Source organism: Helicoverpa zea, chromosome 9 (assembly GCF_022581195.2).
Source record: "Helicoverpa zea isolate HzStark_Cry1AcR chromosome 9, ilHelZeax1.1, whole genome shotgun sequence".
In the NCBI taxonomy this organism is placed as follows: Eukaryota; Metazoa; Arthropoda; class Insecta; order Lepidoptera; family Noctuidae; genus Helicoverpa; species Helicoverpa zea.
In genome coordinates this window covers 5504313-5518595 of record NC_061460.1, presented here as the reverse complement: position 1 = coordinate 5518595, position 14283 = coordinate 5504313, and the positions used below count along the sequence as shown (strand labels likewise).

The window sequence follows — 14283 nt, the reverse complement described above, 5'->3', positions numbered from 1 at the left end:
AGACCAGACTATTTTTTGTAATACCAAAAATCATTGACAGATATCTCATAGAACCCGAACGCCTCGTTAGTTCACTCGTAACTGATCGCTTAGGTCATGCCCATCGTATGAATTTGATCTAGGAGAAGGCTCCTGGCCTACCTGCATTCTGGCATGTCCGCTCATCTTGCGTTACCGTGAATCCAACCATCATCTTTCCATTATTGACCCAGGTTATCTTTAATATTTAATGTACTTATATATTTCAAATATTTCATCAACGTCCTTACATTGAGATGACCAATTACCATATTTATCTCAGAACTAGCTACATTATATACCTACGCAACAGGTCCACTAATTGCTTAATGGAATATTAATCAGTATTTAATTACTTTGTTCATAATTACGAAGATGACGTAGATAATGTCCTATGTCCATTGACCCAATTTCGTGAATTAATTTTGAAATACAATTTGTTATTGCAACACTGAAGGTTAACAAAAATGCGGATATGCAGTTTCAATGCATTTAATATCAATTTATCGAATACAAAACAATACACATATAATTTTTATTTGAATTTTTCCATTATAAAAATAAACTTAATTATTTTCACACGCAGTATGTATAATCCTAGGGGCCTGAAACAAGAAAACAATGAGTATTAGACTTACAATCAAATTACTCCGATATCGGTTTTATTACAAAATACCCTAATACATTGAATGCCATTATTAACAGTAAAACATTACGCAGTATTAATAAATCAATCATAAAAGTCAACAACAAGTACAGTACAATGTATTCACGGAAAAAAGAATCTAATTTCCTGTTATTTAAATAGTCAAAATAAAATAAGCTTAAAAGACGCGGTTCCAAGGTCGTACGTCTATAAAAAGTTCATCTCTTTGTCTACAAACGTCAAACATTTAGGTTAGGATTGTGTTTATTTACCCAATGGTACAAAACATATCGCTAATTTAATGATACGAGTCTTTGTTATCGTCGATGCATATAATAAATTCAACTCTCGATACCAGTGATAAGGTGCATATTTATGAATCGCAAAAGTGACGTCATCGGCGACATTAAACATTGAATGCGTAGTAGCTGGTCAAGGGCTTTCTGAATTAGGTAGGTATAGAATTTAGCAAACTATAACTTACGTTTAAATCCGAACATATTCTTCCTCTCTTCTTCAGTGTAATCCGCGAATTTGTTGATTCCGTATGTGGCGCTGTCGCTTTCTGCGTTCAGCTTATTGATTTTTACCAAACTGTCGACAAAAGCACGGAAATGTGCTTCCCTGTCGGCGTCATCTTTGTACACTCTGTTGTTGTCCTTGATAAATTGTTCGAAATACACATGAGCATTTTGTACGTCGTAATGCGGTTTGTCACCAGCGGGGGTGGAGCTCGCCATTGCAACCAACACGAGCATCAACACTATACTGACGGAACGCATCTCGATAACTTGTTTCTGAGTTCGCTCGGACGCTATTTGTTGTCAGTCGAGTACAATGTTGCTTATATATAGGGTCACTGAATGACTAAACAAGTATTATCGATGATTTTAGTCGCCTAATAAAAGTAGTACCTATATAAAACTTAGGGACTGGTTTGCTCGTTATTACGAACGCCCGATGTTACCAGTCTCGAATATTTTGACCTACATTGAATGATTTTAATTTTTTTCATACTAAGCTAAGTATGTATGAAGTAGACACTTAATAAATTTACAGTACAAATATTTATCCGTCTGTGGCAAAGCGTAAAATAAGGAAAGCGATGAATTTGTCATGTACTGTTAGCATGATGAACGAATCATAGCCCTATTTCCTACCTAGAAACTAAACGTGATATGTATAATGTTAATCCCGGCGCGTTTAGTAGTTCCTACGCCTCTTAAATGAAAACGATCGTAGCGCACGCCGATGTAAAAATGTACAACAAGTCAGTTAATCTAAGTAAGTCTCGTTTTTGGGGTTCCTTATCCCAAAAGGGTAAAACGGGACCCTATTACTAAGACTTGGCTATACGTCTGCCCAGTTTTTACAATGACAATAGCTGATGACCGCGGTTTCTGTGCGAATCACTCGCCGTAATCGATAAAATAAGATCCTGACATTCACAAATAACAAAGATTTCCATTGATTCATTTTTGAAAATCGGCTCAGCGGGTCCAGAGATTACCAGCCTGCCAGCCCAACATTTAAATAAATAACAGTTTCAGTAAACAATTCAATACACATAACACAACAGTTATTAATTTGTAGTTTAATTGATTTGAACATCCATCCATATAAACTACGATGCACAAGAAGGAGAGCACCGATTTGCATGACTCTAGCGCCGTCTTTCGTTTTGTCTTTCACGAAACGAAAGAAAAGGATCAGGCAATAATGATAGACTCGCTTATTTCAGATACATTTTGTATTATAATTGGTTCTGTCAAGAGCAATCATCAGTTACAATTCTTATCACAATGATTACTTTTTAACACAGAAAATCATTTAAAAATATTGTCATGGAACAGAGTTCAAAAATTATGGACCGTAACCAAATTTTATTTAATACCATCATCTCTGTTGACGATAGTTTACAGCAAATCTGACTTTTAATTAATTTCATCGACCTGGTCGATCCGTGTACACCGGTAGTAGTTTTTTCCATTCTTCTTCAGTAAAATCAGAGAAATGGTTGATACCAAAAGTATCAGTGTCGTTGTCCCCATTTAGCTGATTGATTTTCGCCAATGTCTTAACAAAGGCTTGGTAATGTACTTCTCTATCGGCATCATCTTTATACACCTTGTTGTAGTCCTTGATAAACTTCTCGAAGTATTCCGGAGCCTTGCCTAAGTCGTAATGTGGCTTGTCTTCGGCTGGCGCGGCGCTCGCTATGGCGACCAGCGCGAACACGAGCACTATACTGATGGAATGCATCTCTGAGGTAACCGTTTCTTTGTAAACTCAGCTCCTATTTGCTGAAAATCTAAGAAAACTTAGCTTATATGGTAAAATGAGTGACTAAACAATTATTTATGGATTGTTATAACGACTTAACAATAAACTGTATAATTACAATTTATATCCGTAATTAAAAATGAATGATTAGTAATTTGTTACACAAGAAAGCAATGGTATTTTTTAAACTCGTAACGACAGCGCAAGCCAAGAAATCTGTTTGAATTTGTGTCTGTCTTTGAGTCAAAATTGTGAACAAATAGATCATCATCCTCCGAGCCTTTTCCCAACTATGTTGTGGTCGGCTTCCAGTCTAACCGGATTCAGCTGAGTACCAGTGCTTTACAAGAAGCGACTGCCTATCTGACCTTCTCAACCCAGTTACCCGGGCAACCCGATACCCCTTGGTTAGACTGGTGTCAGACTTACTGGCTTCTGACTACCTGTAACGACTGCCAGGGATGTTCAATGACAGCCGGGACCTACAATTTAACGTGCCATCCGAAACAAAGTCATTGGTGTCTAAGATATACTTAGAAAGTACATACAAACTAAGAAAAGTTGCATTGGTACTTGCCTGACCTGGAATCGAACCCGCGCCCTCATACTCGAGAGGTTGGTTCTTTGCCTACTAGGCCACCACGACTTAAAACAACTTAAACAAATTAAATAAGTCATTCTGATAAAATGGGCACTTCTAAACTAACTTCAGAACATATGTATGTACGCGCAGGTGGTCAGACTCCAGGTCATCATGGCCAGTACTCAGGTCCAAAATTACGAAAACCCAACATACATACTTAACCCATCTAGTTTATCCTCCAATTAGGTATGGGCTATACTCGGGAAACTACGGAACCCTGCACTGAGCGTGGCCTGACACGCTCTTGGCTGGTTTTTAGGGTTCCGTACCCAAAGGGTGGCCGTACAGTTACAGTCTTCCAGCGACGCGAAGTCATATAGGCAGCTCAATAGACGAATATCTAAGTCCTTGCGACACGATCTGCGTCTCTTTAATACGAATCGTGTTAAAGAGACCATACAGCGAAACCAAGGCTTTTCAAAGTGTTCGCAACGGACAAGTCTATAGGGCAAAGCTAGATGACTAAGCTGAAACGGGAGGATGGCAGCATAGCGTCGACCAAAGCAGAGGTTTTAGGCGAGATCGAGATTTTCTATGGTTTCTATGGTTATACACGTCGGTCGCAAAGTCCGTTGACAGCTTGGCAGGCGATCCAAGAGCCAAGCTGTCCCGAAATTATATCGAAGATATCCCGGACAACAGTCTGTACGAGATAAGGATGGCCCTGAAGCAGCTTAAGAACAACAAGGCGCCGGGTGAGGACGGAATCACTTCAGAGCTTCTGACAGCGGGTGGAACACTGGCACTTAAAGTCCTCCAGAAGCTCTTTAATTCCGTCCTGTCCGAGGGCAAAACGCCTGAAGCATGGAGCAGGGGTGGGATGGTGATGTTTTTCAAAAAAGGTGATAACAGCCTATTGATATTAAAAAACAACAACACATTAGATTATAAGACCCAGTACCTACTTACTCACCTATACACATAAACTAAGTCGCAAGTTAAAGTCAGCGTTAGCCCGAAGTAACTATTCCACGCGGACGAAGTCGCGGGCGGAAGCCAATTACTAGATAAGTTTATACATATAAAATGTTTAAACCTAAATACCTATAAATATTTTTTACAATAGTTGCATATAAACCAACACAAATCAAGATAGTCCTTTGTTAGATAGTTTTAAAAACCTAATCAAAAACAGACAGCACATAACTGACCAGTAAGCGGCGACGGCGACATGATCACGAAATAAAAATGATAAATATTGGAATGCGCGCGGCGCGTGTGGCTATTGAAAACAAGTCGCTTCGGGGCCGCGGCGGACCAGAGAGCGGTAGGCCGTCGCGAGTACGTCGAGTGACAGAGGCCCTAACGCCTTCTTCGTTACACTTATTGATTCGCCTCAGTCTGACGGCGAAGGGTCGGTAGTGTGGCGTGATTTGTATGGCGCTAGCGCCGTCTTTCGTTTTGTGTAATGGCTCATAGAGGGATCAGGGAATAATGATAGACTCGCTTGTTTCAGATTAATTTTATATTATAATTCGTTCTTTCAAGAGCAATCATAAGTTAAAATTCTTATCACAATAGTTATTTTTCAACACAGAAATTCAAAAAAGTTATTTTCATTAAAAATTATGGTTCAAAAATTATGGACTGTAACAAAATTGTATTTAACGTCATGTCTGTTGAAGATACTTTACTGCAAATCTGACTTTTATTGATTTTGTGGGACAATCGGGAACGCCGATACCATTCTCTTCCATTCTTCTTCTGTATAATCTGAGAATGGGGTGATACCAAAAGTGGTCATGTCGCTCAATTCATTTAGCTTATTGCTTTTCGCCAATGCCTTAACAAAGGCTTGGTAATGTACTTCTCTATCGGCAGCATCTTTGTACTTTCTGTTGTAGTCCTTGATAAACTTCTCGAAGTACTCCGGAGCCTTGGCTAGGTCGTAATATTCCTTGTCTGGTCTGGCCGGCCCGGCGCTCGCTATGGCGACCAGCGCGAACAACAACACTATACTGATGGAATGCATATTTGAGGTAACCGTTTCTTTGTAAACTCAGCTCCTATTTGCTGAAAATCTAAGAAAACTTAGCTTATATAGGTAAAATGAGTGACTAAACAATTATTTACGGATTGTTATAAAGAATTAACAATAAACCGATTAGGTACAATTTATATCCGTAATTTTAAATGAATGATTGTTATTTGTTTTACAAGAAAGCAATAAATAGCAATAAAATGCGTAGGTATGCGCAAGTGGTTAGACTCCTCACGCACGTCTCCTGACCGACTGACACCTACTCGGAAATGATGAGCGCTCTAACACTCATAGTTCCACTCCATACATGGCGCGAGGAAGTAGTGCAGTGGGGTGAGCGCCTCTTGCGTCGACAAGTTGAGGCGCGCAGAGCTCCACCAAGTGTTAATGGGGGAATGGGAGCAGCGACTTGCGCGACCCACGGCAGGGAACGCAGTTATCGCGGCGGTCAGGCCCGTTATAAAGGAGTGGCTGGAGAGAAACCACGGCACCCTCAGCTTCCGCCTGACACAGGTTCGTAACCGGACATGGGTGTTCCTCAAAGTTCCTGTGTCGCATAAGCCGAGAGCCAACGTCCGAATGCCACCACTGTGGCATCTGCAGAGATGACTCGACGCTGCACACATTGGTGGAGTGCCCAGCATCGGCAACGCAGCGCCGTGACCTAGCGGCGGTGGTAGATGCTGTAGGAAATCCTTCGCTGCCGACCGTCGTGTCCTGCATGATCGGCACAAATAAACATAAAACAAACAAACAAATTATTATTATGTCTATGATAAAAAAATGTGTATTTATTAATAGAACAGCAAATAATCTAGACACACGGCAGTGTATCCGCCAAGTTCGAGCAAAAAAAGCGACACACCGGCCGTGGGTTATATTACACGAACCATTTCGGGCCAAATTCGACCCCCCTATAACTCAAAATCTATTTTATTTAAACATTTCAAATTTCTAGTATCTGTTGAGACCCCCTCACTTATCTAAAATACAAAATTTCATTAATATACCTATTGTAGGTCTTGAGATATTGACGTCAGAAAATCGCTATTTTCACTATACACTCACTGACTGACTCACTGATTCACTGACTCACTCATCAAAAACCTAGACCACTTCCAATGGTCGTATTGACTTGAAATTTGGCATGGAGGTAGGTCTTTATGTCAAGGTAAAGGGAAAAATCTGAAAATGGCCAAGTGTGAGTCGGTTTCAAAATAATGAAGGTGTAAAATACCCAGTGTAAATTTATACCCCTAAGGAACTAAAACGAACTAAATTTATCTATATTTATATAATATATCTTCGAATGGTCGTACCGATCTGAAATTCGTTACAAAGGTTTGTATTTAGTCAAAGTAAAAATCTGAAAACGGCCAAGTGTGAGTCACTTTCGAAAATAACGAATGTGTAACTTTGATCCACGAACATAATATATGATAACATGTCATGTCAGTCAGTTGGTAAATCTAGTCCATTTAGTTAATCTAGTTCATTTCTTTGTAAGAAGCATAGTGCATATTCAAAAATCTGAAAGATAATATAAATGAGACATTTCCTTAACTAACTTAATCATAAGAAAAAAATAAAATAAACAACCTTACAAAAATAAATGAAATCCCACCCAAAACAAAAATGTGAAAGGCTGCCAAGTTCGATAATATGGAAATCCTTCGCCTATAAAAGAAGTGAGATCTGAATAAGTACCAAGTTCCATACACATACCTCAGTTAAAAATAGTTACTTTTTAATAATGTTACTTGGCAAGTTTTAATAGAAAATTAAATACTTGATTTATTGCGTTTAGAAGGTGTGTGAAACTTGCCAAGTAACATCATTAAAAAGTAACTATTTTTAACTGAGGTATGTGTATGGAACTTGGTACTTATTCAGATCTCACTTCTTTTGTAGGCGAAGGATTTCCATATTATCGAACTTGGCAGCCTTTCACATTTTTGTTTTGGGTGGGATTTGTTTATACACTTTTTTATCATAGACACCGTGCTTGCAGCGACATTCGTGCCTAAGCGATTGTGTATTTAAATACATACTACTTACTTAGAAAGACTTAAATAAAGTTTGCAAGTTTCACATACGATTTGCAACTCTTTTTCGAATTATCCTACGAGATCCAACCACTTATCAAGGGAATCGGGTTGTCCAGGTAACTGGGTTAAGGGGGTCAGACAAGCAGTCGCTCCATGTAAAACACTGTATAGTAAGTTCAACTCAGTCTTGCACGCGGCCTTATGTGTGGGTAACCCTTGTACATACACAGTGACTTTGTGTGCGTGACAAGAGGTACAGTCGGGTACAAATACAGTTATTTAGGGGTTACGGCTGTTTAAAGAAAAGCAGTTATTACGTAATTTAATGTTTATTTATTTATAATGATTCTGAATCGCTACTTGAAAAATCAAATGATGAATTTTCGGATTCGCTACTCTCACCGAGGTAAATTATAAATTTTGACTCCATGTCAAAATGTCTATAGTATTTTTCTTTTTTCTTTTGTACATGTCGACAAGTATTACCCAACATCCCTTCATCAATATGACTTAAACGTTCATTTATGAGTTTCATTATTTCCGTCTTATTTTGGTCGACATTATGCGAAGCAATATTATTTTTTAAAATTCCCCACACATTTTGTTTACATTATTATACTAGATTATACGTCTTTTTACATTCTTAGTCCACACTTTTATTTATTGTCCGCGTACCCCAAGATCTAGAAAATATGTATGGAGTATTTAATTCATCTTAGATATTTCACCTCATTTATTTCTTAGATACTGTCAACGTCAATTTGAAAAAACTTATGAGAAAATAATGAAAAACTGTAAAATGTAATAATAAAAAGCTTTGAATGTTGTTTCATTTTTTGAAACGCTACCTGACTCCTTAAACATTTTCTCCGTGAAGAACTAGACATTTTCGTAAACGACTGTACCCATAACAAAAAGCGATAAGAACACGTCATGCTCGGACGACGTCACTGTCACACGAATGAAAGTTGTATATTTACAAGCCGACGCACACATAGGGCCGCGCGCAAATCTGAGTTGAACTATCTATAATCAGCTGCAATTGGTAAGATTGGAAGCCGACCCCTTCAAAGTTAGGAAAAAATCTGTAAAAAAAAACTTTTAAGCTAAAATGTTTTATCTTATGTGCACTGCAAACTAGAAAATAAAAAAAATAGTTACCTATCAACCTACGTAGGTGGTCCCGGTCATATTAGACTAAAATAAAAACGTGGGGCCCGTTAACTATGTATGGCTGTAATACTTTCTTCTATAATAAGTGTGGATTGCATCGACTTACTATAATGGTAACTTTAGATTTTGACAATCAATAACCAGCCGTGACGCCGTGACCAGCAAACGCCGAGCTCATGATCTACCAAAGTATAAAGATATGCTTTGCCATAGGTACGTTTTCAGAGGGGCAGAGACCGAAATCGGCTCCGATCGGCTCCGATTGGCTGCGTAAGATGCAATTGGAGCTAAACGTCTGCAAGACCGAAAAAAATACGCGATCGGAGCCCGTTGGCTCCTTTTATTATTTCACACTGAGTGCCTTCGAGCATTCTTAAGGCGACGAATTGGTAAACAATAATTCCATAACCGGCACACGCATCTAAGGCGTCAAGAGGGGACGGAGAGTCTGAGCGGGGAAGGGATTACAATACGCGCGCTAGCTTATAACTAAAAGTCGTAAGCGACAAAATGGTTTTGTAATTTTATTATTTAGAAATGATAATTTGATAAAAAATCCTTCCACAATTTTAAAGAGTATGTATATACTCAACTACTAAAAAAGTTAAGAGGCTTAAATCGGTCCCGTGTTATGAAATTGCCGCTCTGCGGCAATGGCCATTTCGAATCATAATATTTTTTGTTTGGCTAAGAATTGTAATTTCAAATTAATTTTGTTTAAAAAACATAGAATTCTTCCAAAAGTAGTCATTAGTTAATTGATTAGTGCTACATTGTCATCGCATTTCAATCTTTTTATTTATCATGGATACGTTAAAAAATCAAATAACTATGGAATATGACTACCGTGGTGTAGCAACCCGGCACAATCGGCACGTAACATCAACAACGTTTACGGAGCTAACACTGCTAACCAACGCACCACCTGTTATTGGTGTCCTCGCTTCCACTTTGGAAATTTCGGCTTGAAAATTGAACCGAAGACTTTGGTCGACAACGATAAATTAAAGGCGACTGTGGAAGCTGATGATACACAATCTACGGCTTAAGCTTTCGACGTTAGCGTCAAAACAATATTGATCCATTTTCGTCAAATTGGCAAGGTAAAAAAGCTTAACAAATGGGCGTCCTACGAACTCAATGAACGCTAGCGCGAAATATGCGTCGAGACGTGCCTTGCACTGCTCAACAGACACACAAATGAATGAATTTTTCCGTCGTCCGCCAGTTACCAGACCTTGCGCCCACACACTACAACTTTTTCCAGAATTTGGATAAGTTTTTGTCGGGTAAAAAATTCAGTACCCGACAGGCAGTAAAAAATGCCTTTGAACAAATGGTTGCCTCCCGTCCAGCTAATTTCTTTAAGAAGGGCATCAATTCACTGCCACTGCGTTGGCAAAGAAGCATTGATTGCATGGGTTTACTTTGATAAATACAAATAAAAAATACATGAAAAAAACCGTTTAATTTTTTTCATACAAAACGGCAATTTCATAGGTAAAGACCTATTATTTTTCTCTGTTATAAAAGTTACTTAATCATGTTTTGATGTCTAACAAAATAAGGTTTATATCATGAACTTTCAGGTATTACTTGGGTTTTGTATTTACTGAGAAAAATTGAGATCCTTGGCGCCAAAATTTCCAATTCGTCCTCTTAATGACAAAAGCAGTGCAAAAATAATGACCAGATACCAAGTACCTGCCCGATTTTCAGTGTGTTAAGAATTTGCTCTCCTCTCCGAGCCGGTCTATCTGAACGGACTCTTAAAACTACGAGCGTGTCGCTAGTATTATAATAAATTACTTTTGAAAAATCAAAAATATACTTAGTCCAAACTGCCCGTGTGGGGCATTTGTAAAACTACTACAGGCCATAAGCCTGTTAGATAAAAAATATATTAAAAAAATAAGAATATTAAATACCTAACAAAATTATATAAGGGAATATAAAAAAATCAAGACAATTTAATACAAATTAATTTTATTACATAGAACCTTAAAGAAAATTTGAAGTCATATTCATGTTCTCTGATGTATCCATCCATAACCCCGGCGTTCATGTTACGTCGGTTTTGGAGTTACTGAAAACAAAACACGCATGAAATAACAGCTAATGTACCTACCTAAAATCAGTAACAAATACTTATAATGATTAGACGAATAATAAAAGATCATGCGGCCAACTTCTTAATAAACAACAAAACCCATCATGTTCCTTCTTAAGCCCTACGGCCCTACGTTCGTATTCCAAAAATCGGGAGTTATTTCATGATTTCCCATAAAAAAAAGCCAATACGCTAAAGCTCTTTTGAGGCAACATTTAAGTAATGGTGACACAAAACGACAATTATCAATATCAATGTACCCTAGGACAATCGCCGATTTGTGCAAAACTATTGCTAACTATGGAAAAATAGTTATTTGTTATACAAGAGCGCAAAGTTGCTTTTTAACCGCGGGCTCAATTTTGATGACCGAGCAAGCGAAGGATTTTTAAATAATTAGAATCCTGAGCGATAGCGAGGGAATCAAAAGAGCACAAGGTGAAAAATCTACTAAATGCAATAAAACAAAATGGCGCGCACATATGAGTATCAAATTAAAAAGTAGTACCTATTAAAGTTAATTTAATTGAAAACTCTGTTTTAAAATGAAACGAAGTTAAAAATCTATGTAAAAACAATAATAAAAATTCCCTAATTAATTGAATTATTATTTTAAGCAGTATTTTATTTGTTTAATATGTATTTGTTTGAAAAGTCTTATCGAGATTGTCACAAATGGAGTATTGCACACGATGTTCTAAATTCAAATCACTTTGCCGCTCTAGAGGATAAAAACGGCTTTTGCGCTCAGATATCAAAGGGAAAATAATGAGATAATGAAAAATGAAACTACTCTTTCCGAGATGGTGGGATGAAAAACTACTTGAGCTATTATGATTGGATGTCAGTGGATTACTACGACACCAGCCGATAAAAATGTAATTAATAGTTACATGCAAAAATGGCAGGTGGAGAGTCGCCAGCTCAGTTACCTACCGAACCTCCGGGAAACTATCGCTAAATCGCAACGATGGGGCAACGGAGACATGAGCGGCTGAAGGGTGAGGTTACCTTGGCGGACTGTAAACGCAGATCACGTGCTCCGTGTGTGTTCAGCATCACCGACCCAATCTCCACTAATGACGAGCCATCTTCCGAGCAGGACTACTAACCCTCCTCTAGCGACTCAACTCTAGTCGGCCAATGAAGGCAAGCCAGAAGCGGGATAAAAATTAATAAATCGCAAGTTTTTTGTAGATTAGCTAGTGGTGCAGCACATAAATTATAGAACAGAAGCATTAAAAAGTATTTGAGACTGCTCTGCTCCGGACTGCTGACCTGAGAGAGATCAAGCGCACCACCAAGAACTGCGTACTCCCAAAAGCACGGTTGTATGACCACAAACGTACAGACTACGAGCTGCTTCGTAAAAGTTAATTACAACTTTCAAACTAATTTCTCCAAACACGTAGTGATGTTTGACAAATAGTAAGGGCTAGCTCTTCTAATTGAAATTAACATATTTTTTTTTGTAGGACTGCTCATTTCCGCTTAAACGAGATCCCAGTGATGGCTTACAAGCTTCGTCTTAAGGCCCATAAAACTTAGGCTTGTGCAACTAGATTAGTAGCAATATATCTATTTATATCCGCGTTTAAGTAATTACTCACTGAGTCCGAATAAATTCTTCAGTTCTTCTACAGTATAATCAGCGAATTCGTTGACATCATAAGTGGCAGTTTTGCTCTCTGCGTTATATTTATTGATCTCCACCAATGATTTAACAAAGGCTTGGTAATGTACTTCTCTATCGGCAGCATCTTTGTACGCCCTGTTGTAATTCTTGATAAACTTCTCGAAGTACTCGGGAGCCTTGTCTAAGTCGTAATGTGGCTTGTCTTCGGCTGGCGCGGAGCTCGCTATGGCGACTAGCGCGAACACGAGCACTATACTGATGGAATGCATCTTTGCAATAACCGTTTCTTTGTAAATTCAGCTCCTATCTGCTGAAAATCTAAGAAAACTTAGTTTATATAGGTAAAATGAGTGACTAAACAATTATTTATGGATTGTTATAACGACTTAACAATAAACTGATTAGGTACAATTTATATCCGTAATTAAAAATGAATGATTAGTAATTTGTCACACAAGAAAGCAAAAAACCGGCCAAGCGCGAGACGGACTCGCACTCGAAGAGTAGGGTAAAGTTCCGTAGCATTATTTATAAAACCGCATCCGCCTGTTGCCGTTATCGATATATCGAGCAAAAAAATCACGTTTGTTGTATGGGAGCCCCGCAAAATATTTATTGTATTCTAGTTGTCAGTATTTGTTGTTATAGCGGCAACAGAAATACATCATCTGTGAAAATGTCAACTCTTCTAACTATCAAGTTAGAATGCCGTGGATCGCGGCTGTCGCAGCCGCGCGCGGCCTACGACAGTCGTCGGCCGCGCGCGACAATACTCAACCTATGAAAATGTATGGCACCGCTGCCGAGGCCCGCGACAGTCGCGCGCGGCCGACGAATTTCGGATTGGTAATTGTTTAATGTCATCAGGCAATTTATTATAGATTAATGATGTCATGCATAAAAAACTTTTATTTAATAGCGCCGTTTTGCCATAAGGTGTTTGTACTTCTAACTTATTTTTATCTCTCAATTTTCAAAAAAAAAAATATTGTTCTGAGTAATGGTGATTTTTTATATCAATATTTCCTTGTATTACACACACCTGATTATCATAATTATGTCTATCTTACCAAATAAACCTTTAAAATATCAAAGCAAAATTATTTTTGTCATTTCACTAAACCAATTTAGGGATTTGTTCAATTCACTAGATTTGTTTAGGGAAAAGATAAAATCGTGTTGTTATTTTAACATCCTCCGTGATTTGATCAAATCCCTTAGAGAATTGATCAAATCCCCGTTTTTATCATATCCCATATATATATATGTATAGTAAACCCGATTAATTGAAGGTTTTGAAAAAAAAAATACTTATACTACTTAGGTATATTTCACCGCAATCATTTTTTTTTAGGTTAGTTTACTTTTACATATTTCTTACCATGTATTGTATCTTTAACATGTATTCTTTCAATTAAGAAAAAACATATTAAAATCGATTCACGCGATCCAAAATTACCACCGAAAACCCAACATACATAGCCCATCTAGTTTGTCCACCTATTAAGTACTTATGGGCAATAGTCGGGAAACTACGAAACCCTACACTGAGCTTGGCCCGACACGCTCTTGGCCAGTTTTTTACCGTTAGTTTTTAGTTTTAGTCACTTTCGTGGCCGATTATTTATTCACTGATTCATTTCACTATTTTTTATTACTCATGTTTGTTTGTATTACTGCTTAGTTTTATTTGCTGGACTAGTTATAAACGTGCAATTTATAATTTTTCATTTTTTGTATGTACT

The 14283-nt window shown here is 37.9% G+C and overlaps 4 protein-coding genes across 4 annotated transcripts; all 4 read right to left on the bottom strand.

Annotated features, from left to right (window-relative positions):
* Nucleotides 1–494: 494 nt before the first annotated feature.
* LOC124633032 (senescence-specific cysteine protease SAG39-like) lies at nt 495–1601 on the bottom strand. The gene is made up of 2 exons (XM_047168121.1): nt 1149–1601; nt 495–623 (listed from the first exon to the last, which is right to left on the bottom strand). The coding sequence occupies exons 1-2, from the start codon at nt 1444–1446 to the stop codon at nt 616–618; spliced, it is 306 nt and encodes a 101-aa protein (XP_047024077.1). The 5' UTR covers nt 1447–1601; the 3' UTR covers nt 495–615.
* Nucleotides 1602–1718: 117 nt separating this feature from the next.
* On the bottom strand, nt 1719–2941 carry LOC124633029 (senescence-specific cysteine protease SAG39-like). The gene has a single exon (XM_047168118.1). It carries the CDS (start codon nt 2924–2926, stop codon nt 2609–2611), a length of 318 nt encoding a protein of 105 aa, XP_047024074.1. The 5' UTR covers nt 2927–2941; the 3' UTR covers nt 1719–2608.
* A 2297-nt stretch (nt 2942–5238) lies between these two features.
* On the bottom strand, nt 5239–5587 carry LOC124633028 (cysteine proteinase-like). Its single transcript, XM_047168117.1, has one exon. The coding sequence runs from the start codon at nt 5560–5562 to the stop codon at nt 5239–5241; it is 324 nt and encodes a 107-aa protein (XP_047024073.1). The 5' UTR covers nt 5563–5587.
* Nucleotides 5588–10761: 5174 nt separating this feature from the next.
* LOC124633030 (cysteine protease XCP2-like) lies at nt 10762–12833 on the bottom strand. Its single transcript, XM_047168119.1, has 2 exons — nt 12513–12833; nt 10762–10878 (listed from the first exon to the last, which is right to left on the bottom strand). The coding sequence occupies exons 1-2, from the start codon at nt 12805–12807 to the stop codon at nt 10859–10861; spliced, it is 315 nt and encodes a 104-aa protein (XP_047024075.1). The 5' UTR covers nt 12808–12833; the 3' UTR covers nt 10762–10858.
* Between the last annotated feature and the right edge of the window lie 1450 nt (nt 12834–14283).

Coding starts and splice junctions, on each gene's coding strand:
- LOC124633032 (XM_047168121.1), bottom strand. CDS start 1,446: ATGCGTTCCGTCAGTATAGTGTTGATGCTCGTGTTGGTTGCAATGGCG.
- LOC124633029 (XM_047168118.1), bottom strand. CDS start 2,926: ATGCATTCCATCAGTATAGTGCTCGTGTTCGCGCTGGTCGCCATAGCG.
- LOC124633028 (XM_047168117.1), bottom strand. CDS start 5,562: ATGCATTCCATCAGTATAGTGTTGTTGTTCGCGCTGGTCGCCATAGCG.
- LOC124633030 (XM_047168119.1), bottom strand. CDS start 12,807: ATGCATTCCATCAGTATAGTGCTCGTGTTCGCGCTAGTCGCCATAGCG. Junction 10,879..12,512: donor GAAGAATTTATTCGGACTCA/GTGAGTAATTAC, acceptor TTTTGTTTTCAG/TAACTCCAAAACCGACGTAA.